The following is a 25153-nucleotide window of genomic DNA, read 5'->3' as shown; positions in this document are numbered from 1 at the left end:
ACAGATTTAAGGTGATTGGTAAAAGAAACCAGAGGCAACATGAGGAGAAACTTCATTATGCAATGATAGCTTAGGATTTGGAATGTACTACCTGATAGGGCAGTGTAAACAAATTCAACAGCAGCCTTCAAAAAGGAAATTGGATAAATACTTGAAGGAGAGAAAATTGCAGAGATATGGGGAAAGAGCAGGAGAGTGGGACTACCTGGATTGGTCTTCGAAAGAGGCCAGATGGGCTGAATGGCCTCCTGCTGTGCTGTATGATTCTATGATAAGCAGATGCCAAGTTACATCAATGTAAAGTCTGTTGTATGGATGTTTATCAGAATTTGGTCAAATGTTGACTTCCATTGCAATCTGTGATTGTGATTGTGTGGGTTTTCCTGACTCATGAGGCTTTGTGAAGCAGTTTGGTCTGATACACTTCAGAATTTCTGTTAGTAAAGTGCGTACCTCTCTGGTCTGCAAGCAGAATAAACAGAAGTTCCTTGTCTGACTAATTAAAGATTCTAGTGAACACTTTTTCATTCAAAAGTGGTGATTTTTTTTTGACTGTGGAGAAACATCTGGGAGCAGAAACCCGCCCACAGCTGGACCCAGATTCACTAGATATCATTGATGGGACATATCTTGCTGGAGAGGGACAGCAAGTTCCACCAACTGTTCAGATTTTTCTTGCACCTTCTGCTCATAGTTGTTTTGCATCATAACGTGCTATAAGTGTGAACTGAGAACAGTAGTGAGAGCGACGGGGTATCTGGGACCTCAGTGAATGAACAATGGGACCAACAGTCTATCTCCTTAACTAATTTGGAGGTGGAACAATCGCCATTCCTTCACTGTCGCTGGGTCAGAATCCTGGAACTCCCTCACTAACAGCACTGTACCTACACCACATGGACTGCAGCAATTCAAGAAGGCAGCTCACCACCAACTTCTCAAGGCACAACTAAGGATGGGCAATGAATGTCGGCCTTCCAGCGACGTCCACAACATAAGAATGAATTATTTAAAAATATAGTTGCAGATCTCTCCTTTCAAAACAGTACAGAGCTCACAAACTAGAAATAGACACAGGTATTTTTTTTCGTGTCATGGGATGTGGGCATCACTGGCAAGGCCAGCATTTATTGCCCATCCCTAATTGCCCTGGAGAAGGTGGTGGTGAGCTGCCTTCTTGAACCACTGCAGTCCATGTGGGGTAGGTACACCCACAGTGCTGTTAGGAAGGGAGTTCCAGGATTTTGACCCAGCGACAGTGAAGGAACGGTGATATAGTTCCAAGTCAGGATGGTGTGTAACTTGGAGGGGAACCTGCAGGTGGTGGTACTCCCATGCATCTGCTGACCTTGTCCTTCTAGGAGGTGGAGGTCGCGGGTTTGGAAGGTGCTGTTGAAGGAGGCGTAGTGAGTTGCAGCAGTGCATCTTGTAGATGGTACACACTGTGCATCAGTGGTGAAGGGAGTAAATGTTTAAGGTGGTGGATCAAGTGGGCTGCTTTGTCCTGGATGGTGTCGAGCTTCCTGAGTGTTGGGGCTGCACTCATCCAGGCAAGTGGAGAGTATTCCATCACATTCCTGAATTGTGCCTTGTAGATGGTGGACAGGCTTTGGGGAGTCAGGAGGTGAGTTACTCGCCACAGGATTCCCAGCCTCTGACCTGCTCTTGTAGCCATGGTATTTATATGGTTGGTCCAGTTCAGTTTCTGGTCAATGAGATGGATATAAATAATGGTTCAGTCAAACAGAATCAACTTTGTAAAAATATTACTAGAAATATATTGTAATATAATTTTTACAGCAGTAGGTTTAACCTGATGCATAATGAGTTTTACATTAGGATAAAAAATAATTTATTTGTATTAACGAATAAATATTGACAATGCATAATGTTGATTGTACAGCTCAATTTAAATTTTAAAAAAGCTAAATGGACTTCAATTTGATATAATTGTGGAGATACAGCAAGTTCCGAGACTGTAAGTGAAAGGGGGACAGAGGTTGTGTCTGCTCATGAAGGTTAGGGAAATTTCAGACTAATCTGTTTACTGAGCTAATAGCTTAAACTGGAGAGCAGACTGCTGTTCTCTCCCCTCTTCACCAGAAGGCATGGACTTAGACTGAGGAGCAGTCATCTACGTGTGAGTCTAGAAAACCCAGAATGTGCTTGAGGGATCTAGGGCAGGATACCAGAGGGGAAAACTGGGGCAGGAGCCTCTCATGTAAAGCTGAGCTTTTCCCTCAGACCATCACTGGGATATTACTGCAGAGGGAGAGCAGTCAGTAATTGCAAGTGGTAGAATCCCCAGCCCCTGGTACCCTAAACACAATGTTATGCCTCCTTGTAGAAGGTCCAGACTGGACATTTGAATCTTAAAGTTTGCCACACCTGGCCTCAAAACTGATCAGCTCTTGTCACCAAAGCAGCCTTTCTGGAAAGGCAGTATGCATTTCCTCTGCCTCATATTTAGAATTTTCAATCCTTGTTTTCAATTCTATCCATGGTCTCACCCTCTCCCTACCTCTGTGACCTGCTCCAGCCCCTACAACTCTCCAAGAGTTGTGGCGCAGTGGTTAGCACCACAGCCTCACAGCTCCAGTGACCCGGGTTCAATTCTGGGTATTGCCTGTGCGGAGTTTGCAAGTTCTCCCTGTGTCTGCTTGGGTTTCGTCCGGGTGCTCCGGTTTCCTCCCACATGCCAAAGACTTGCAGGTTGGTAGGTAAATTGTCCATTATAAATTGCCCCTAGTATAGGTAGGTGGTAGGGGAAATATAGGGACAGGTGGGGATGTTTGGTGGGAATGTGGGATCAATGTAGGATTAGTATAAATGGGTGGTTGATGGTCGCACAGACTCGGTGGGCCGAAGGGCCTGTTTCAGTGCTGTATCTCTAAACTAAGATCTCTGCATTCCTCCAATTCTGGCCTCTTCTCCATTCCTGTTATCCTTCAATCCATCACTGGCAGCTGTGCCTTCAGTTGTCTCGACCCTAATCTCTGCAATTCCTTCCATAAACCTCTCCACCTCTCTACCCCTTTCTACTCCTTTAAGACACTCTGTAAAACCTACCTCTTTGACCAAGTTTTTGCTCACCTGTCCTAATACCTCCTTATGTGGCTCAGTGTCAAATTGCGTCTGATAATTGTTCCCTTGAAGTGAGTTGGGACTTGTTTGCTATGTTAAAATTGCTATAAAAATGCAAGCAGGTGTTGTTATCCGGCTTTCTCCCCAGATTTCCCCCTTCCTGTCACCCACACCTAAGCAAGTGTTCCAGCTCTGTGGCTTCTGATGCCAGAGGCCCACCTGTTTTACCTAAATAGCCTGGCCCTGGGAATTCTGACTGGCACATAGCTGTGCCATACGTGAATCAGACTTCACCTCTGTACAGCAGCAGAGCAGGATCATAAAGTTTCCACCCAAGTGTCAGTTAGATTTTTGACCATGCATAGCCATAACCGAACTCCATATACTCCCTGCCCCTGAGTATGGAAGATTAAGGGATGATCTAATCGAAGTGTTTAAAGTGATTAAAGGATTTGATCAGATAGATCAGAGTAACTGTTCCCGCCCTCTGTTGGTAATGATTCCGCTGTTCCCATTTACACCTCCTCTAGACCCACGTTTTTTTTTCTTTACTTGCCCAATATCATCTCCTTTCGTCTTGCACCATCTTCCCTTTTTATCATTTACTCTCTCCTGCCTTCTACTCAATCACAGACCTTCCTTTTGTTCTTTCCTCTCCTCCCCCCTTTATCCGCCTCTGCACTTGCTAAAGACCTGTTATATTTCTAACCTTTCCCAGTTCTGATGAAAGGTCGTTGACCTAAAACATTAACTCTGTTTCTCTCTTCACAGGTGCTACCTGCCCTGCTGAGTATTTCCAGCACTTTCTATTTTTATAATTATTTCTTCTGGTGAGTCCAGAACAAGGGGGAATTAGATTAAAATTAGAGTCAGGTCGTTCAGGGGTGATGTCAGGAAACACTTCTTCACACAAAGGGGAGTGGAAATCTGGAACTCTCTCACCCCAGAAAACCTTTTGAGGCTGGAGGTCAATTGAAATTTGTTGGATAAGGGGATTAAGGGCTGTGGAATCAGGGCAGGTAGGTAGAGTTAAAATACAGATCAGTCATGATCTAATTGAATGGAGGGAACAAGCTCAAGGCTGAAAGGCCTCTTCCTGTTCCTGTAGTTTATCCAGTCTTCATCCAACACCTTGAGTACTCCTGGGCTGATGTCAGGGCAGTAGTATTACGTAGATCCTTTCTAGCTTTCTGTAGCAAGGACTCTGGGTGGGTTTTCTTGCCCCTGCGCTCTCCCTACTGTCCAGGACAATTGGAAGCAGCTTGACCCCTGCCCTGCCCCACAGATCAGCGAACTCAGCGGCAACTGGGAATCAAGCCTTAGGCCTCACAGCTCAGCCTCACCATCATGCCCTAAGTGTGTAGTTTCTGGAAGAATGACCAGACAGCATATGGGAATGGGTTCCAGTTTGGAGCAGCTGAATCTCCTCTCCCTGGCCAAAAATACTGAGGCCCCTCCCAACAACCTAGCGGTGATAAACTAACCCCTCCCAACAACCTAGCGGTGATAAACTAACTGTACCCCAACCGGGAAAACAAACCCGGAAGAAGTCTGATCTGGGTGGGCAGATTGCTGCTTGGAGGGGAGACACAGAGTGTAATCAGGCACGTCATTATTTAAATATTAGCTTATCAAACATCGCTGCGCTGAATTAAAGGAACTCAAGGCCATGGGATCTTACATGAGGTGCTCAGTAATGTGTACATTCTTCTATAGTTGTGAAAATACACTGTGTTTATGCTGTGACGCAGATATGCAGAGTTCTCTTCCAGGTTAATCCCTAGTGTCAATCGATTTTCACCAAAGTGAGATGCTGTTCGGTCATAACAGCACCAGGAATTTGTTTGTCGATTGTCATTGGTGTAAGTCACAGTGAAGGTCAAACTCTTGCCTCTACGGAGCATTTACTGTACGTTGTTTTTGACTGCTGGCATCTGGAAACAAATACAAGCGCTGTCACAATGCTAAACATAAAACAATAGAAGTTTAAGCCCACACGAAGGAGGCTGTTTGGCCCATCACATCTGTGCTGGCTCCTTGCTACTGCAATCCGGAAAATGAATCCCACTGTTCAGCTTCCTTCCGGAAAGCCTGTATCTTCCTCAGCTTCAAATATTTATCCCATTTTTTTCCTTCCAAGGTGCAACTGGGCTGGATTTTATCGAGCCCCCGACATTGGGCTCTGTGGCAGGGGGTGCTGGAAGATGGTTCCGGCGGGGGTCCACCACAGAGGCCGACGCCGAGCAGGAGCGGCCCAATCCTCCCGGCGACAGCGAGGCTCCGTGGCGGCCCCAATCCCCCCCGCTGCTGGGAACACCATTTCCATATTTAAATCTATAAAAGCAATTCATTTAAATATACTTCTCGGCAATCTTCCGGTCCCACCACGATCTTCCGTGCGGCGGTCGGCACGCCCATGCCTTCAATTCCCCGTCTGGGGAAAGCAGGCATCACACTGGTGGGGAGGGGGAAGGAGCTAAGATTTTCTGTGCGTGTTGTGGGGAACGGGGTCAAATAAGCATCATCAGTGTCGGGGATGGTGCAAGGGGTGAACTTTCAACTTTATACAGTCTTGGGGTGGGGGGGTGGGGAAGGTCAGAATTCAAAGCTAAGTGCTTTGTGGGGAAAGGGCAAATACCTAATGTAATTTTTATTGGGAGTTGGGGGTTGCAAAGGGGTGTTACAATTTTATTTTGTAAATTTTGGTGGGGGATTCACTTTAAAAATTAAAATTTGCTGGCAAGGCTGGCTGCCCTTTAACAATGGCGCCAGTATCTGCGCACAGGCAGCTGACGCCATTGCTGGCGATTGTCATCCTGCTCCCTCCACGTGAATGGGGTGAGGGGGAGGCAGCGTGCTGTCCCGGCTATTTAAATGGGGGAGGCGGCGGGCTGTCCCGGCTATTTAAATGAGGGAGGCGGCGGGCTGTCCCGGCTATTTAAATGAGCCACCGCACTGGAGCTAGCAGCGGCTCTTTGGCGTGCAGCCCGCCTCCGAGAGTGGCAGTGGGCTCTTAAAATCAAACCCACAATGTCTGAAACATTACTAGTGGCAAAGCATTCCATGCTGCATCCAATTTATAAAACTTTTCCAGCCCCAGTCTCTTCCCTCAGTCCATTAGTGATCATTTTAAAATCATGACCCAGTCTGCATATCAATCGGAAATTAACAAATAACAAGAATGGAAAATCAACTGCATATAAGGCAAATTATTAAAACATGCCTTAGGGTCCTCCCCCTCCCCCCCTCCCCGATGGATACTGAACCAGTAAATGAATCATATCTAACAACAACTTGCATTCATACAACAGCATTAACATAGTAAAACACCCCAAACACTTCACAGGAATGCTATCACACAAAAAGACAGCTGACCAAACAACTGGTCAAAGAGTTAGGTTTTAAGGAGTGGCTTAAAGGAGGAGAGAGAGAGGTGGAGAGGTTTAGGGAGGGAATTCCAGAGCTTAGGCCCAGACAGCTGAAGGCACGGCCCCAATGGTGGAGCAATTAAAATATGAAATGCTCAAGAGGCCAGAATTGCAGGAGCGTAGAGACTGCGGAGGGTTATGGATGTTAACCCGAGGCCCCATCTGCTCTCTCCTAAGACCAATATTTTGAGGAAGAGTGGGGAAATTCTCCCCAGTGTCCTGCCTCAAGATTCACCCCTTCAACGACATCCGTAAAAATTAAACAGATTATCTGATCATTATCACATCGCTGTTTGTGGGAGTTTGCTGTGGGCAAAATTGACTGCTGTGTTTCTTTTTTTTATTCATTCGGGGGATGTGGGCATCGCTGGCTAGGCCAGTGTTTATTGCCCATCCTTAATTGCCCTTGAGAAGGTGGTGGTGAGCTGCCTTCTTAAACCGCTGCAGTCCATGTGGGGTAGGTACACCCACAGTGCTGTTAGGAAGGGAGTTCCAGGATTTTGACCCAGTGACAGTGAAGGAACGGTGATATAGTTCCAAGTCAGGATGGTGTGTGACTTGGAGGGGAACTTGCAGGTGGTGATGTTCCCATGCATCTGCTGCCCTTGTCCTTCTAGATGGTAGAGGTCGCGGGTTTGGAAGGTGCTGTCGAAGGAGCCTTGGTGCGGTGCTGCAGTGCATCTTGTAGATGGTACACACTGCTGCCACTGTGCGTCGGTGGTGGAGGGAGTGAATGTTTGTAGATGGTGTGCCAATCAAGTGGCTTGCTATGTCCTGTATGGTGTCAAGCTTCTTGAGTGTTGTTGGAACTGCACCCATCCAGGCAAGTGGAGAGTATTCCAACACACTCCTGACTTGTGCCTTGTAGATGGTGGACAGGCTTTGGGGAGACAGGACAAGTGTGACTACACTTCAAAAGTTATTTCATTGACTGTGAAGTGCTTTGGGAGGTCCTGAGGTTGTGAAAGGTGCTATAGAAATGCAAGTTCTTTCTTTTTTGAAAATAGTCAGCTCCTTTAATATGAGCTTTATTTTGTCACTGGGCTTACCTGTTTCGACAGCAGTAATAGAGAATGACAGCGAGTCCACTGAGCAACAGTCCGATACCAAACCCAACAGTGATGTACAAGTATCGTTCTGACTCCAGGTGTTTGTGAGTCAATAATGACAGCTCCTGACACCTTTCTCCTGCGTATCCTGGCTTACAACTGGAAAAGCAAACACATAAGATTCATCCATTTGAACATAAAAACAAGACTGTTGTTTGTGTACTTGATCTGATTTATTTATTGATTGATTCATTCGGGGAATGTGGGTGTCACTGGCTATGCCCACATTCATTGTCATCCCTAATTGCCCTTGAGAAGGTGGTAGTGATCTGCCTTCTTGAACCGCTGCAGTCCATGTCAGGTAGGTACCCCCACAGTGCTGGTAGGAAGGGAGTTCCAGGATTTTGACCCAGCGACAGTGAAGGAACGGCGATATAGTTCCAAGTCAGGATAGTGTGTGGCTTTGGAGGGGAACTTGCAGGTTTTGGTGTTCCCATGCATCTGCGGCCCTTGTCCTTCTAGGTGGTAGAGGTCGCGGGTTTGGAAGGTGCTGTCGAAGGAGCCTTGGTGAGTTGCTGCAGTGCATCTTGTAGATGATACACACTGCTGCCACTGTGCGTCTGTGTTGGAGGGAGTGAATGTTGAAGGTGGTGGATGGTGTGCCAGTCAAGCGGGCTGCTTTGTCCTGGATGGTGTCGAGCTTCTTGAGTGTTGTTGGAGCTGCACCCATCCAGGCAAGTGGAAAGTATTCCATCACACTCCTGACTTGTACCTTGTAGTTGGTGGACAGGCTTTGGGGAGTCAGGAAGTGGGTTACTCTCCGCAGGATTCCTATCCTCTGACCTGCTCTTGTAGCCACAGCATTTGTGGTTGGTCCAGTTCAGTTTCTAGTCAATGGTTTGTAGGTGTTGGTTGTTGCAAATCGTAAGGAACATAGAAACATGAGGAGGCCATTCAGCCCCTCAAACCCATTCCAAAATTCAGTTAGATCCTGCCTGATCTGTATCTTAACTCTATCTACCCACCTTGGTTCCATAGCTCTTAATACTCTTTCAACTGATGCCCCAGGCTCAACATGTTAGAGAATTCCAGATTTCCACTACCCTTTGCGTGAAGAAGTGTTTCCTGACATCACCCATGAACGACCTGGCTCTAATTTTAAGGTTCTGCCCCCTTGTTCTGGACTCCCCCCACCAGCGGAAATAGTTCCTCTCTATCTACTCTATCATATACTTCAGTCATATATTTTAACCATCTTGAAGACCTCAATCAGATCACCCCTTAATCTTCTATACACAAAGGAATGCAAGAAAGTCAGTGCAGCCTGTCCTCATAATTTAACCCTCCTAGCTCCAGTATCATTCAGGTGTATCTCTGCCACAACCTCTCCAGGACAATTATATTCTTCCAGAGGGTTGATGCCCAGTACTGAGTGCAGTTACACCAGATATGGTCTAACCAGAGCGCTGTACTGCAGCATAAAAAGGGGATTAAATTTTTCCCGACATAACAACCAACCCGGGGGAACTTACAACGTTAGACACATGTTACACAGCACCTTTGCAGATGTTAGGTGGTGAAATGTGAGGAAAAGTTATAAACAAATTCAATATTCAAAAGGGGTTGAAATTCATCAATGCCCTGCTTTTTAGCCGGTGTGTAAATGTCCTTGCAACAAATTTGCATTTGTAGTATTTTATAAAGCTGATAATGTATCAGACAGGAGTTTGACACAAACACAATGGCCCGGATTTTGCAGTTGTAATAACAGCAAAACTGTTTCATTTCTCCTCTGAAACTGACAGCGACTTCCGGAGTCTGCACATGTGTAGAATAACATGGAAATCCAGATGTTGCTGTTAGTGATTCTACATTTCTCCAGAGGATGCACTGTTGAGGTACCCTCCCCCACACCAGACTGCAATCAATGGGAAATCAATTGAATTGGAGAACTTCCACTCTTAAGGTAATAATCTTCATAGATCAAAGCTCTTGAAAAGGTTACACCTTGTTGTAGGTGTAACTGTTTTTTTAATGGTGCACTAACTTTATAATTACTGCTGGACACCCTAACTGGCCTTGAAAAACTATTTTTTTTAATTTGTGGAATGTCAAATTTCTCCGTTATAAAAATGTACATATTTTAAAAACAATTTAAATTGCTTTAAAAGTTTGTTTCTATCTTTATTTTAGCTTCGAGCTTAATCCAATCATAATCATTTATTTCGCTATCTGAAAATTGAACAGTATTAAGTGCTTTAACTTCCTGGTTTGTTGGCTCTTAGAATACTTCAATGTGATTGGCTGCTTACACTGCCTGCTGATAGCACTGCTGCTGCATGCCTGGAGAGCCCCTTGACTTGGCACCAGAATTAAACTGCCATCTGGAAAGGGGAGACAACATAACAGAGATTGCGAGATCTTTGTGGGCAGCTGTCTTGGAGGTCAGCAGCAAGTACTGTTGATTCATCGCTGCCTGCAAAATGTGGGCCATTAACTCGTCTGCTACAAATAACAGGAATATAAACTACAAAGGAATAATAAATAATGTTTAACAATAGTATTTAAAAATACCAAAGTAGCACACAGAGACAATTCACTGCCACAACACCTGGGACTGCCATAGAGTGACAGGGTCTAAGTTTCCCCTCGCGATTCCTCCCTGCCACTAAGTTCCCAATCTCAGTGATGCTGCCGTGGAGAGGAGCCAATCATAGTGGACATTCATGTATTCTTATAGCACAGAAGGCAGCCATTTGATGCATAATCGCAATGTCAGCTTTTTGAAAGAATTTTCCAATTAGTCCCTGCTCTTTCCCCACAGCCCTGCAAATTTTTCCTTTTCTAGTATTTATCCAATTCCCTTTTGAAAGTTACTATTGAATCTGCTTCCAACCCCCTTTCAGGCAGCGCATTCCAGATCACAACAACTCGCTGTGTAAAAAATAATTCTCCTTATCACCCCTCTGGTTCTTTTTCCAATTATCCTAAATCTGTGCCCTCTGGTTACCAACCCTCCTTCTTTTTTCATTCATTTTTGGGAGGTGGGCGTCACTGGCTAGGCCAGCATTTATTTCCTATCCCTAATTGCTCTTGAACTGAGTGGCTTGCTGGGACATTTAAGAGTCAACCACATTGCTGTGGGTTTGGAGTCACACGTAGGTCAGACCAGGTATGGACGGCAGATTTCCTTCCCTAAAGGATATTAGTGAACCAGATGGGTCTTCACGGCAATCGACAATGGTTTCATGGTCACCATTAAACTAGCTTTTAATTCCAGATTTATTTATTGAAGTCAAATGTCACCATCTGCTGTGGTAAGATTCAAACCCATGTCCCCAGAGCATTAGCCTGGGCCCCTGGATTACTAGGCAAATGACATTACCACTATGCCACCGCCTTCCTGTCACTGGAAACAATTTTTATTTATTCCATCAAAACCCTTCATGATTTTGAACGCCCCAATTAAATCTCTCCTTAACTTTCTCTACTCTAAGGAGAACAATCCCAGTTTCTCCACATAACTGAAGTCCCTCATCCCTGGTACCGTTCTAGTAAATGTCCTCTGCACCCTTTCCATCCTTCTGACATCCTTCCTAATGTGTAGTTTTCAGAAATGAACACAATACTCCAGAGGGATCCAAACCAGTGATTTATTAAAGGTTTAGCACAACTCCTTTGCTTTTGTACTCTGTGCCTCTGTTTCTAAAGCCGAGGATCCTCCATGTCTTTATAGTCTTGTCCTGCCGCCGTCAAAGCAGACTCTGGTCCAATATTTTTCTATAAAGAAGGGAGGCAAGGGAAATTGGAAGGAAACTCTGTCACTTGCTGCCTATGAGGGTGGTGGAAGCGGAGACAATGAATAATATCAAAAGGAAATTGGATGGGCACTTGAGGGAAATAAACTTGCAGGGCTACAGGAATAGAGCGGGCGAATGGGACTGACTGGATTGCTCTACAGCGAGCCAGCATGGTCTCGATGGGCTGAATGGCCTCCTTCTGTGCTGCTATAACTCTGTGACTCTATGAGGTTAGCTGTTGGGGAACCATATTGATGACCTATACTAGACTGCATTTGCTCAACATCTTTGATCATTTTTATGACTCATGGTCTGGAACTCTTACTTAGAGCATTTGATGTCTGGAGGCATGAGATTAGGATGTTTTCATGACATCAGAACATTCCAAATTCATTTGGCCCTGTCAGGATAGCAGGATAGTTGGGGCTGACACATGGTGCAGTGACAAAGCGATTGCTGCTTTATTCTTCAGTTGAGACACAGAATCATACAGCACAGAAGGAGGCCATTCGACCCATCAGGCCTGTGCCAACTCTTTGAAAGAGCTATCCAATTAGTTCCACTCCCCCTGCTCTTTTCCCATTGCCCTGTAACTATTTCCCATTCAAGTATTTATCCAATTCCCTTTTAAAAGTTACTATTGAATCTGCTTCCACCGCCCTTTCAGGCAGTGGGTTCCAAATCACAACAACTCACTGTGTAAAAAACATTCTCCTCATCTCCCCGTCTGGTTCTTTTGCCAATTACCTTAAATCCTCTGGTTATGGACCCGACTGCTACTGGAAACAGTTTTCCGTTAATTATTTTATCAAAACCCATTATTATATTGAACACATCTATTAAATCTCCCCTTAACCTTCTCTCCTCTAAGGAGAACAATCCCAGCTTCTCCAGTGTCTCCACATAACCGGAGTCCCTCATCCCTGGTCCCATTGTAATAAATATCCTCTGCACCCTCTCCAAGGCCTTAACATCCATCCAGCTGGGGCCTGACCAGGTTTTTATAAAAGCTTTAACATAAAGTCCTTGCCTTTGTATTCTATTTATACTCTATTTTTAGCCGCTTTATCCACTTTAATAACAGAGACCAGGTCTGCCCCTTAATGGATGCAAAGGATCGCAAGGCAGAGTTTGAAGAAGAGCAGAGTGTTCTCCCCGTTTCCTGGACAATATTCCTTCCTCTATAATACCAAAGGCAAAGTTGATTGGACATTCTTCCCATCGCTATTTGTGGGAACTAGCACTGGGAATTATTCTAGGTGTCTGACCGATTGACCAATACAACATCAGCATAAATTCTGTTTACACAGCCATCCAGGAGTTCCACCAAACCTCCGATGATCTTCCACTGGTTAATCAGGGGAACAGCTGAGGAATTTTCTTTTATTAGTGAGTGCAAAATGGTGCCTGTGCTTAAAAAGTGGCTTTGTGTTTTTTCTGAAGAGGGGTATATGGAAAGGACAGAAGTTTGGGATGACGGGAGTACTTTCCTACAATTTACAGCTCAGAAACAGGCCATTCGGCCCAACTGGTACATGTTGGTGTTTATGCTCCACATGAGCCTCCTCCCTCCCCTCTTCATCTCACCCTATCAGCATATCCTTCTATTCCTTTCTCCCTTATGTGTTTATCCAGCTTCCCCTTAAATGTCTCGATACGATTCACCTCAACCACTCCCTGTGGAAGTGAGTTCCACATTCTCACCACTCTCTGAGTAAAGAGGTTTCTCCTGAATTCCCGATCGGATTTATTTATGACTGTCTTATATTTACAGCCTCTACTTCATCTCTCCCCCACAAGTGGAAACATTTTCTCTCTACCTTTATCCTATTGAACACCTTCATAATGTTAAAGACCTCTATCAGGTCACCTCTCAGCCTTTCCTTGGGAATTTTAAATGCCTTCTACCTTGCGGATCAAGATTACTACTGAGTTGCTTTATTTCTGCCCAGCTATTTGCGGGGATTGTATTTGGGTAGTATGAACCAGCTCACTGGGGGACACAGTGGCGCAGTGGTTAGCACCGCAGCCTCACAGCTCCAGCGACCCGGGTTCGATTCCGGGTACTGCCTGTGTGGAGTTTGCAAGTTCTCCCTGTGTCTGCGTGGGTTTCCTCCGGGTGCTCCGGTTTCCTCCCACATGCCAAAGACTTGCTGGTTGATAGGTTAATTGGCCATTAGCAATTGCCCCTAGTATAGGTAGGTGGTAGGGAAATAGAGGGGCAGATGAGGATGTGGTAGAAATATGGAATTAATGTAGGATTAGTATAAATGGGTGGTTGATGGTCGGCACAGACTCGGTGGGCCGAAGGGCCTGTTTCAGTGCTGTATCTCTAAACTAAACTAAAATCTACTTCCATTTCAGAAAAAGTAACTAAGGGGCGATTTTAACCTAACCTGCCTGTTGAAAAAGCAGGGAATCAGATGAAACACAATGCCTGATTTTACTCTTCATTGAAACCAACAAGACTAATATCAGGCAAAATGTAACATACAGGTCCTGTACCTGCAGCAGTTATCACTGACAGAAAATCAGCCTGAGGTTTGACCTGTGACCCACTTGATCAATACACATTTCAATTTCAATGGCCATTCTTTTTTTTATTCTTTCATGAGATCTGGGCATCACTGGCCAGGCCAGCATTTATTGCCCATCCTTAATTGCCCTTGAGGAGGTGGTGGTGAGCTGCCTTCTTGAACCGCTGCAGTCCATGTGGGGTAGGTACACCCGCAGTGCTGTTAGGGAAGAGAGGTCCAGGATTTTGACCCAGCGACAGTGAAGGAACGGTGATATAGTTCCAAGTCAGGATGGTGTGTGACTTGGAGGGGAACTTGCAGGTGGTGGTGTTCCCATGCATCTGCTGCCCTTGGCCTTCTAGTTGGTAGAGGTCGCGGGTTTGGAAGGTGCTGTCAAAGGAGCCTTGGTGCGTTGCCGCAGTGCATCTTGTAGATGGCACACACTGCTGCCACTGTGCGTCGGTGGTGAATGTCAACTTTGCCAACTGTGGCTGGACATTTCCTGGAGGTGGTATCACATGATCGCCTGCCTCCATCCACCCCACCACCATATTCCTGCCATTGGTCACCCAACATGTCCATCATCGCAATTCACCGCCTTCCCACTGCCAATCAGAAAGCAACCAGACTCTGTTGCTTAGTGGAGATACTTGACTCTCAGTCAGACAGCCCCTTCTCCTTCTAATTAAAACCAAAGTGTTCAAAGAGTTTATTTTTTTGTTAAATCAACTTTTTAATAATGCCCCTATAATTTTTCTCCCTGGGCTTTTTGCCTACAGCAGCATCCGGGAGATTAATCTTTAATTCCTGGAGATTTCAGAATAACCCTGGAGGGAAACTGACTAACTTTCTCTTCCGGTAGGACATCAACTTTGAGCATTTCAGGTGGTTTAAAATAAATTAAAATTCTCGTAGACTTACACACAGATGCGATATCTGGTGGCCTGATCCTGATCTTCATGGTATTTACAGTCACCGTTCATACAATAACTTTGGCCACCTTCATAACAGGAATGTTTTCCTTTTAAAGCCATTGGTACATCAGGACTTCCTGTTAAACGAACAAAATAAAGTTCAGGAATCAACAACAACGTGTATTTATGTTGTTACGACCGAGGCGGGAGGAGTGCACTGTTTATTCTAGTTCCACTTCTCCACAGGTCACAACATATATTTAAACCGATACGGTCAATCATAGACTCTATTTTTATTCCAGAATAAAATATACCAACCAGGTTTCTTTAATGAACAACAAAATTATCAGCTTATTATAAAACAAGTCTTAACCAGTAATGAAGTAAAGCATAAACACACAGATTGAAATATAAAAGTTCCCTTTTTACCTTAGCCCCTCACACACACACACACACACACACACACACACACATACACCGGTTAACCAAAAAATGAAGAGATTTACTTTTTAAGAGAGTTAGTACAAAAAAAATGTTGGCCAAAATTCTGGCTAATTATTGAAGAAAGACGAGAAGATATGAAAAGATGTCAGAGGTCATTTCTGGTTTGGAGTCCCAAATACGTATTGATGGCTGTCACTGGGATCTTCCTAGAACAGTTCTTGACAGGTGACATTGAAGATCAGTTTGGGCAGGCTTTCCAGGGAAAATGCAGTAACAGGGGTTTCAGGCAGTTTCTTGCACTTGCTTCTCAGCTTCTGAAGAGATGGAAAACTGGCAGTCTTTTTCAAAGAGCTGGAACAGACTTGTTCCGATGAAGGGTCACTGACCCGAAACGTTAACTCTGCTTCTCTTTCCACAGATGCTGCCAGACCTGCTGAGTGGTTCCAGCATTTCTTGTTTTTATTTCAGATTTCCAGCATCCGCAGTATTTTGCTTTTATCTTAGCTGGGTGTGGCTTTCTTGACAAATTTTCTCCAACTGTCTTTTCAAACCATTATCCATATCCCAACTCACAGTCCAAAGCGAAACCATAACCAATGTCACAAGAATCAAGCCTCCTGACCCCTATAAATCTTGACCTGTCACTTTAGTAAACATCTTTCCCCAAGTCAAAAACAACCCCTGCTGGGTAATTATTTGAAAACAGGTGCCTTTCAGTAACTGTTTACAGTCCAGACCTCTCAGTGTCCCTTGTAAAAGAAAACATCCATTGACTCCTTTTCAGTTTTAAACCACAAATCTTCAAAATGTAACAAAACAAATGGTAGCACTCATAACAATATATAGCACCTTTAATGTAGTAAAATATCCCAAGGCACTTCATGGGAGTGTTATCAAACAAAACTTTACACACAGCTACATAAGGAGACATTATGACAGGTGACCAAAAGCTTGGTCAAATAGGTAAGTTTTAAGGAGTGTCTTAAAGGAGGAAAGGGAAGTGGAGAGGTTTAGGGAGGGAATTCCAGAGCTTAGGATCTTGGCAGCTGAAGGCACGGCCACCAATAAAGGAGTAATGGAAATCAGGGACACTCAAGTACAAGGATTTGAAGGAGCACAGAGATCTTGGAGGGTTGCAGGGCTGGAGGAGATTAGAGAGATAGGGAGCTGGGGAGGCTGTGCAGATAGCGAACAATGGGAGATGGGTGAATGGGATTTGGTGCAAGTTAGGATAGGGGCAGCAGAGTTTTGGATGACCTCATGTTTACAGACTGTAGAAATCAGATGCATTTTTGCAGACATAACTCTACTTTCAGAGAAACTGTCAGAATTTACATTTAAGAGGAAGGATTGTCTTTCCCCATCATCCATAATGTTCTAATTGTAGAATTAAACATCGCAGAAGGAGGCCATTCAGCCCATTGTGCCTGTGCTGGCTCTTTCAAAGCGCTATCCAATTAGTCCCATTTCCCCATCACTCTTTCATAGCCCTGCATTTTTTCCTTTTCAAATATTTATCTAATTCTCTTTTGAAAGTTACTATTGAATCTGCTTCCACCAGTCTTTCATGAACTCTGAACAGAAGAGGATATAAAAGGAAGGGAAAATATAAATATGGATTCCGCTCCAGAGACTTGAGCACAGAATCGAAGTGACACTCCCACTGCAGTGCTGAGGGAGTGCTGCACTGTCAGAGGTGCATTTTTTGGATGAGACATTAAACCGAGGACCTTTTTGCACACTCAGGTTACTGCAAAAGATCCAACAGCACTGTTTGGAGGAACAGCAGGGGAGTTGCCCAATGTCCTGGGGCCAATATTTATTTCTCAATCAACATCACTTGCCTGGATGGGTGCAGCTCCAACAACACTCAAGACGCTCGACACCATCCAGGACAAAGCAACCCACTTGATCGGCACCTCATCCACCACCTTCAATATTCACTCCCTCCACCACTGATGCACAGTGGCAGCAGTGTGTACCATCTACAAAATTCACTGGAGCAACTCACCAAGGCTCCTTCAATAGCACCTTCCAAACCTGCGACCTCTACCATCTTGAAGGATAAGGGCAGCAGATGCATGGGAACACCACCACCTGCAAGTTCCCCTCCAAGCCACACATCATCCCAACTTGGGACTATATCGCTGTTCCTTCACTGTCGCTGGGTCAAATTCCTAGACCTTCCTTCCTAACAGCACTGTGGGTGTACCTACCCCACCTGGACTGCAGTGGTTCAACAAGGCAGCCCACCAGCACCTTCTCAAGAGCAATTAGGGATGGGCAACAGATGCCAGCGATGCCCACATCCCATGAGATAATTTTTTAAAACAGAGTATCCAGTCATTACCAGATTCCTGTTTGTGGGAGCTTGCTGTGAGCAAATTTACTGCCACAATTTCCCACATTACTGCACATCAGAAGTGTCTCTGGCTGAAATTTGGGACATCCTGAGGTGAGGAAAGGAACTTTATAAATGCAAGTTCCTTCTTTATTTCTTGATTGGGTGTTCCCAGCAAGGAAAAAGCACTCAGAGGCCATGCTGGTCAGTAAATTGTAGACAAGCGTCACCCCTTGCCTTCAGACCCCACTCTGGCAAACTTCTTGTCAATTCATTTATGGAATGTGGGCATCACTGGTAAGGTTGGCATGCATTGCCCATCCCTAATTGCCTTTGAGAAGATGATGGTGAGCCACCTACCTGCAGTCCATGTGGAATCATTGGAGCCTTGACGACTTGCTGCAGTGCATCTTGGAGTTGTTACACTTCTCTGTACTTGCTCTTTAAGAAACATAATGTGACGCACAAAATATTTTTTCCTGTTTCCAATTACTTCTCACTGTTGCATTGCATCATTCTCACAACACTGATGTATAATTAAAATGACAGAGAGTTCCTGAAGCATGAGGTGTACAGCAAATAGAACTCTTGAACATCTGTCCAAGTGTTAAGTCAAATGTTTCAAGCAGTGCAGAGCTTTAATTGCACAGTTAAAATGACCACCAAGCTCAGGTTTAGGGCAAAAATATTTTAACATCTGTGACGTTTACTTAGCAATCAGCTCACTAGAAGGAGGTGGTTGATCCTAGATGGTCAACCCTTAAAAATTAGATATATCTGGGGATGATTTTGTCTCCTTACTACTCTGTTTCTTGCACCGGATGTAAATCATGTCTGTCCCCACTCAACATCCCATTTTAATAACAGGCTTGAAATAACCATCCAATCCATTTATTTCCTGTACTGCCAAAATACCTTTCACTGTCTTACTCAACAACAACAGAAATATTAGGACTGGTGACCAAAAGCTTTGTCAAAGAGGTAGGTTTTAAGGAGCAGAGAGATGCAGAGATGTTTAAGGAGGGAATTGCAGAAATTAAAATTCTCATTCTTGTTTTCAAATTCTTCCATGGCCTCGCACCCTCCCTATTTCTGTAACCTCCTCCAGCCTTACAACCCTCCAAAATTCTGGCCTCTTGTGCATCCCTGATTTCCTTCTCTCCACCATTGGTAGCTGTGCCTTCAACTGTCTAAGGCCTAAGTTCTGGACTTTTCTCCCCAAACCTCTCTGTCTCTCTTGATCACTCTTTTCCTTTGAGGTGCTCCTTAAAACCTACTTCTTTGACCGGACTTTTGATCACCTGTCCCTAATATCACCTCATGTGGCTGAGTGCCATATTTGATAATCTTTTCTGTGTTACAAGCATCATAGAAAAGCAACTTGTTGTGATTGATGCTAGTCATCATCAAAGAATGCAATTAGCATATAACATTTCTATAAATATCTTTAGTCAGCCATCCTTCCACTGTTCGCAATGGTCAAGATACAGGCCGTACACAACTAGCCCGTGCTTGCAAAACTCAAAACACAGTGTCCAACATTAGATGTGATTCCGCGATTGGACAACATTTGCTAAATAATTCTCAGTGTGCTAAGAATTACACTGACAACCAATTTAAGATCGTCAGTAGGGCTCACAGTGTGGCACATTTGTGCGTGCTGGTAGCTACATATATTAATACACAGGGCCCTAATCTTTGCAGACAGAAAGATCACGTACACACATTGTGCCTGTTTCAGCTAAACAAAATAAGTGACAGCCATTCACTGGTTCATTCCTCAGGGCAATGCCTTCACTAATCAGAGTCAAGCTGTCTGGTTTAAATTTCAAACAAAGCCTGGCAGTTAACTGTCAGTCACCATAAACTGATGCATTCTCCATGGCAGTGCCTCTACCAATCAGAGTTCTCATACAGTATAAAGTTGTTGCTTTCCCTTACATTGGTATTCTTGTGGATTGTCCTGATGAGTGCTAGATGAAAAGCTTCAACAACATGTCTATTTTCAGCAATGCTCAAGTTCTGTACTACCAAATGACTAATTTAAACACAATTAATTAATAAATAACAAAAATTCAATGAATAAAAAAAATCTAGAATTGAAAGCTAGTCTCTGTAATGGTATCATGAAGCCATCATCAATTGTCATAAAATGCCGTCTGATTCATAAATGCCTTTTAGGGAAGGAAATCTGCCATCCTTATCTGGTCTGGCCTACATGTGATTCCAGACCCACAGCAATGTGGTTGACTCTTAACTACCCTCTGAAATGGCCTAGCAAGCCACTCAGTTACCTTCTCTAGGGCAATTAAGGATGGATAACAAATGCTGGACTTGCCAGTGACCTCCACATCGCATGAAAGAATATATTTTTAAAAATGTATGTAGTTTTACATGTGGCTTAAATTGTACCTGTGAAATGCAAAAGTGATGAATTTTTTCACACTGTTTACACCGGACTCTCGCCACTAAAGAAGCGTTGGTGTAATCCAGTGTAAAGCTTAATGGTGATTTCCAGCCTACCTTCGGGTTCTGGCGTGATAGTTTCCAGGGCATCTGATTCATTTTGAAACAGGTTTGAAGTGTGCAGAGATCCAGTAACGGGTGTTTCAGTCAGTTCACTCGCAGCTGTAGCCAGGGCAAGAATTGCTAGCAAAAAACATAACAGCCGTGTAAGTGACACACTGGTACCGGGGTTCGGATGGCAGCAGTAGAGGGTCTGGGGAGAGACGACTGTCCACTCCAATGTTCTAAGGGCCAGCCTCCCACCTTTGGACACTCTGGAAACCAAAACTCTGCTGCCAGTATCCTAACTCATAACAAGAACCCTTCACCCCCTGTGCTCGCTGACCTATATTGGCATCAATGCCTCGATTTAAAAATTCTCACCCTTATGTTTGAATCCCTCCATATCTGTAAACTCCTCCAGTCCTACTACCAAAACAAGGAGCCATTAATATAATATAGTCACTAATAAATCCAATCAGGAATTCAGGAGAAACTTCTTTACCCAGAGAGTGGTGAGAATGTGGAACTCGCTACCACAGGGAGTAGCTGAGGTGAATAGCGTAGGTGCATTTTAAGGGGACGCTTGATAACTATATTGGGGAGAAAGGGGACTAGAAGGATATGCTGATAGGTTTAGGTGAGGATGAGTGGGAGGAGGCTTACATGGAGCATAAACATTGGAATGGATCAGTTGGGCTGAATGGCCGTTTTGTGCTGTAGACTCAATGTAATTCCATGTAAACCTACAAAATCTCTGCCCTCCTCCAATTCTGGCCTCTCGTGCATCCTCCACTTCCATTGCTCCACCACTAGCAACTGTGCCTTCAGCCGCCTGGGCCCAAAGCTGTGGAATTCCCTCGCTAAACCTCTCCGCCTCTTTCTCCTTCTTTAAGATGCTCCTTAAACCAATACACAATATAAATGTAAGTTGTTACTGCCTAACATCCTTGAGTCAGTTTCAGTGATTGGGGGCAGAATTTGGGGATTCGGGTTTTGGGTTGTTGGAGTTAAATGGGGGTCATGACCCCACACTGTGTGGGAAACAGTTACCCGGCAGTGATTTTCCCTGAATTGGCCAATTAGTGACCAGAGGGTGGGCACACTGTCCAATTAAGGACTCCGTCCTGCGGCAACCTCTCTACAACTTTTAAAAGTTTTAAATTAAAATCATGGCCTCAGCAGCCCTGGGCACAGGGCAGCCTGCAACCACAGCTGTCTCCAGGCAGGCAGGGAGGGCCTCAAAGCCTGCCTGAAGTGCTGGACCCCCAGTCTGTGGGCGAGAGGCTGTCTCCAGGCAGCTGGCCTGTTCACCACGCCATGGGGGTACAATGGGGGGGGAGGGGTGTGGGTGGTCATAGACCAACTGAAAAATTGCAGTAAGCCTCTGACAATTGGTCTAAATAGGCCATTAATCTACCTTAATATGCTACTCGCCACTTACAGGCGGGTGGTTCTTCCACTGTTGATACAGCCTCCACGGAATTGGCCCTGGGCGAGATGGTGCTGGTAAACAGGCACGCCGGCTGACGATGCAAATTTTTGCGCTCACCCGCCTCCATACTCACCCCAAACGGGGGCGGAAATTCAGCCCCTGCTGTTAAAACCTATCACTGTCAGTGACTTATGTTTCTGGCAAGGAACTATCATTCATAACTACCCATCTGTTAACATTTTGTATACGCTGTGTATCAAATTCTCTTAATTCACCTTCCGTTATGTAGATACTGATTTGGTTTTTACGCTATGGTGAACTTTGTGTTCCCACATTTAAGTAGGTCCTAATAAACTAATAGTAGAAGCAAGGAACTTTATAGAATATCTGGAAAGCAATATTAATGTATTAAACACAGTAACAAAACTCACTCACAGAAACCCAAAGAATGTCAAATCCAATCAGTTACACTTATAATTAACATTATTACAGTAATAACAATAACTTGTATTTGTATAGCACCTTTAATACAATACGTCCCAGGGCACTTCAAAGGAGCATTACAAAGCAAAATTTGGCACCAAGGCACGTGAGGAGATATTAGGGCAGATGGCCAAAGAGGCAGTTTGAAGAGATAGGTTCTAAGGAGCATCTTAAAGAAGGAAAGAGAGGTAGAGAGGAAGAATGAAATAAAGACTTGCATTTATATAGCGCCTTTCACCACTTCAGTACATCCCAAAGTACTTTGAAGTGTAGTTACTGTGGTAATGTAGGAAATGTAGCAACCAATTTGTGCACAGCAAGCTCCCACAAACAGCAATGTGACCAGATAATGTATTTTTGTGATTTTGGTTGAAGGATAAATACTGACCCCAGGACACCAGGGTGAACTGCCCCCCACCCCCCCCCCCCCCCCCCTCTACCCTCTTCAAAATAGTGGCTTTGGGATTGTTACTGTCCATGTGAGTGGGCAGATGGGACCTCGGTTTAATGTCTCATCTGAAAGACGGCACCTCTGGCAGTGCAGCACTCACAGTACTGCACTGGAGTGTCAGCCTGGACTTTGTGCTCAAGTCTCTGGACTGGGACTTGAATCCATAGCTTTCTCACTGTACTGTATGATTTACCTGAGGATACTCTGGCCTTCCCATGAAGTTGGCAGTAACGATGGGAGAAGTCCTAAGTTAGGTAAAATCATTCTGGCATCGTTTGATACCTATTGTAGTTCAATATATAACTAATAAACCACCAGCTAACTGGAATGTACAGAACCTCCCAATCAAGAGTGGAATTGAATTCATAGGAAGATCCAGTACAGGAGACGGCCGTTCAGCCCATCGTGTCTGTGCTGGCTCTTTGAAAGACCTATCCAATTAGTCCCACTTCCCCTGCTCATTCCCCATTGTCCTGCAGATTTTTCCTTTTCAAGTATTTATCAAATTCCCTTTTGAAAGTTACTATTGAATCTGCTTCCACCACCCTTTCAGGCAGCACGTTCCAGATCACAACAATTCACTGTGTAAAAAAAAATTCTCATCTCCCCTCTGGTTCCTTTGCCAATTACATTAAACCTGTGTCCCTCTGGTTACCGACCCTCCTGTCACTGGAAACAGTTTCTCCCTATTTACTCCATCAAAACCTTTCGTGATGTTAACACTTCTATTAATCTCCCCTTAACTTTCTCTGCTCTCAGGAGAATAATCCCAGCTTCTCCAGTCTCTCCACATAACTGGAGTCCCTCATCCCTGTTACTGGGAATTATTTTCAGTCACACTGTGCTGTCTAATCCGCTGCAGAACACGTTTCCGAGAGAGCTATGAATGTATACACACAATGTTGTTCTTGTGACAGAAATACAGCCTCACATCATAAGCAGCCTCTCTGCCTTAAAATACAACCCTGGGATTAAATCCCTTTCTTTTTCCCAGGGAACAGTTCTGAATACTTTCGAATTCTCCCTTGCAGTTTAGAGCATTGACAGTACACTGGAAATCAGATACATGCTTCTCATTTTTACACAGCACCTATGTGCCTTTGAAAGTTACTGAGGGATTGAAAGGCTGTTCAGAGACAGAGAGGGCCATTGAGCTGCAAAATCAAATGCGCCTTACCGCTTATTATGAAGATAAATCCCCCAGTGGCAGATTCCATCCTCGAGACCTACAACAGGTTACCAATTAACTTTCACTCCAGTCTGTGGAATGCTTCTCTGCTCTGTTGCTACTTGCTGCTCATTTGTATTTATACACCTTGTCAGGACAGCAATAGCAAGGATGACGTCAGCACCAATAGAATCACAATACTGCCACATGGCCCTAATCCAGAGCCAAAGGCGAGATAACCTGATGCTCACTCCTAAACTCAGCTTCTGTGATTATGCAACCCCAGGAATCTTCATTGAAATGACAGAGAGCTTCCTTTAACCACAAACTATGAAGTGGCCTGTACATGACTACACAGTGAAATCCAGGAATACGTCTCATCAATGGAATTAATTCCTTGGACAACTCCCAAACCAAAGCATTAGTTGATTGAAGGGAGCATCTCGTGTGGTTCAGGATGAGCAAAGGGTTTCTTTAATATATTTCCTCCAGGAATTGGCAGTGTAATAGTAAGGAATATTTACTGATGTTGAACGCCTCAATAAAATCTCCCCTAACCTTCTCTGCTCTCAGGAGAACAATCCCAGCTTCTCCAGTCTCTCCACATAACTGGAATCCCTTCTCCCTGTTACCGGGAATTATTTTCAGATATAATCAGCCGCAGAACACATTTCCGAGAGAGCTATGAATTTATACACACAATGTTGTTCTCGTGACAGAAATACAGCCTCACATCATAAGCTGCCTCTCTGCCTTAAAATACAAACCTGGGATTAAATCCCTTTCTTTTGCCCAGAGAATAGGGCAAAAATGTGAAGGGCAATGCTCCACAGTTCTGAACACTTTCGAATTCTCCCTTGCAGTTTGGAGCATTGACAGTACACTGGAAATCAGATTCCTGCTTCTCAATTTTATACAGCACCTATGTGCCTTTGAAAGTTACTGAGGGGGTTTTCAGAGAAAGAGAGGTCCGTTGAACTACCCCATCACAACCTCGTCTTTTAGAAGAAAGACTTGCATTTATATTGCACCTTTCATGGCCACCAGATGTCTCAAAGCTCTTTACAGCCAATGAAGTACTTTTTCAAGTGTAGTCACTGTTGTAATGCAGGAAACACAGCAGCCAATTTGTGCACAGCAAGATCCCACAAAGAACAATGAAACAAATGGCCAGATAAGCTACTTTTGGGCATTGGTGAATATAGCAAAAACATCTGAGTCATTCACATTATTGTGACATCAGAAACCAGCAGCTGCTCTAGGAGATGTCAGTGGTCATTGCCTGTTTATTCATAAGCAAGCTCATTGTTAATTTTTGTGTTATTGTCAAGATGAAGTTCATTTTAAATAACCCCTCATCCATGCCTTTTCTACCTCCAGGTTCAAATATTCCAGTGCTGTCCTGACCAGCCTCCCACCTTTCACCCTCTGTAAATTTGAGCACATCCAGGACTCTGGTGCCCATATCCTAACTCGCACCAATTTACCCTTCACCCACTGTGCTCACTGACCTACATTGGCTCCTGGGTTGATAA

The 25153-nt window shown here is 44.4% G+C and overlaps 1 protein-coding gene across 1 annotated transcript; it reads right to left on the bottom strand.

The window, feature by feature from the left end:
* Positions 1 to 1754: 1754 nt before the first annotated feature.
* LOC137377215 (epigen-like) lies at positions 1755 to 23721 on the bottom strand. Its single transcript, XM_068046748.1, has 5 exons — positions 23628 to 23721; positions 20100 to 20225; positions 14799 to 14928; positions 7562 to 7720; positions 1755 to 5018 (listed from the first exon to the last, which is right to left on the bottom strand). Exons 1-5 carry the CDS (start codon positions 23665 to 23667, stop codon positions 4964 to 4966), a joined length of 510 nt encoding a protein of 169 aa, XP_067902849.1. The 5' UTR covers positions 23668 to 23721; the 3' UTR covers positions 1755 to 4963.
* Positions 23722 to 25153: the final 1432 nt, after the last annotated feature.

This window comes from Heterodontus francisci, chromosome 1 (genome assembly GCF_036365525.1).
Source record: "Heterodontus francisci isolate sHetFra1 chromosome 1, sHetFra1.hap1, whole genome shotgun sequence".
Lineage (NCBI taxonomy): Eukaryota > Metazoa > Chordata > Chondrichthyes > Heterodontiformes > Heterodontidae > Heterodontus > Heterodontus francisci.
This window is presented reverse-complemented; position numbering and strand designations above follow the sequence as displayed.